General features: G+C 49.4%; 1 protein-coding gene across 1 annotated transcript in view; it reads left to right on the plus strand.

Moving 5' to 3' along the window:
* Positions 1-566: 566 nt before the first annotated feature.
* Positions 567-1,064, plus strand: part of LOC104472515 (transcription factor AP-2-beta-like) — a gene marked incomplete at both ends in the record, with an annotated part of 5,835 nt that continues 5,337 nt past the window's right edge. The window contains 2 exon segments of the mRNA XM_010072356.1: positions 567-678; positions 681-1,015. Coding sequence (XP_010070658.1) covers positions 567-678; positions 681-1,015 — 447 coding nt within the window.

Genomic DNA, 1,064 nt, shown 5'->3' on the forward strand with positions numbered 1-1,064 from the left:
GACACCTTCTTACCTCGGAGTCCTCCGAGAAGTACAACTTTCCTTTTTGGTCTTTTTCCACCTGAAGATGGGCTGGTTATTTTGAGTTTCAGGACTTCAGCAGAGGGAATAAACAGATCTTTGGAAACTCTAGGCAGGGCAAGGGGTGGGTTGTTTTGGAAGGATGGGTGGTATGGGGGTTCCTTTTTTTAAATTATTTAACCTTTGGTTTTATTTGGGGGGCTGCTGGAGGGGGAATCGTGTTACTGGACTGAAGTCACAGACATACAGGCATACGGAATACCAGTCCTACATTTTTAATTATGACATTTAGCTTTTCTCCCTCACACACACCCTCCCTTCCCTCTTCTTGATAGATATTGGGAATAGACACTATCTGGGTGTGAAACACGGGAACATTTCTATTCCTCGACCAGGGAGGGGGGTACATCTGAACACTAGTTTACCACCGTTTAAATTTTTATTTCATTTTCTTTCGGGGTGGGTTTGTTCTGCCCTTTTACTTTTTCTTTTCTAAAAGGTCCTCTCTTTTTGTTGTTGTGTTTTTTATTTTATTCTGCTTGTAGGACCGGCATGATGGAGTGCCCAGCCACAGTTCCAGGCTGTCCCAGTTGGGATCCGTCTCCCAGGGACCCTACTCCAGCGCTCCTCCGCTCTCTCACACCCCATCCTCGGATTTAATTTCCCCCCCCCCTACCAGCCTCTTCCTTACCACCAAAGCCAGGACCCTTACTCCCATGTCAATGACCCCTACTCCCTAAACCCTTTACATCAACCCCAGCAGCACCCCTGGGGACAGAGGCAGAGGCAAGAGGTGGGATCAGAAACCGGGTCACTGCTGCCACAGCCTCGGGCCGCCCTGCCCCAGCTCTCGGGACTGGACCCCAGGCGGGACTACCACTCAGTAAGGAGGCCAGATGTCCTTCTACATTCAGCTCACCATGGCCTTGACTCCGGCATGGGGGACAGCCTTTCTCTGCATGGCATCGGACACCCAGGGATGGAGGAGGTCCAGGTAAGGCACCCTTTTTTTTTTTTTTTTTTTTTTTTTTTTTTCCTCTGGG

This window comes from Pterocles gutturalis, unplaced genomic scaffold (genome assembly GCF_000699245.1).
Source record: "Pterocles gutturalis isolate BGI_N339 unplaced genomic scaffold, ASM69924v1 scaffold15626, whole genome shotgun sequence".
Lineage (NCBI taxonomy): Eukaryota > Metazoa > Chordata > Aves > Pterocliformes > Pteroclidae > Pterocles > Pterocles gutturalis.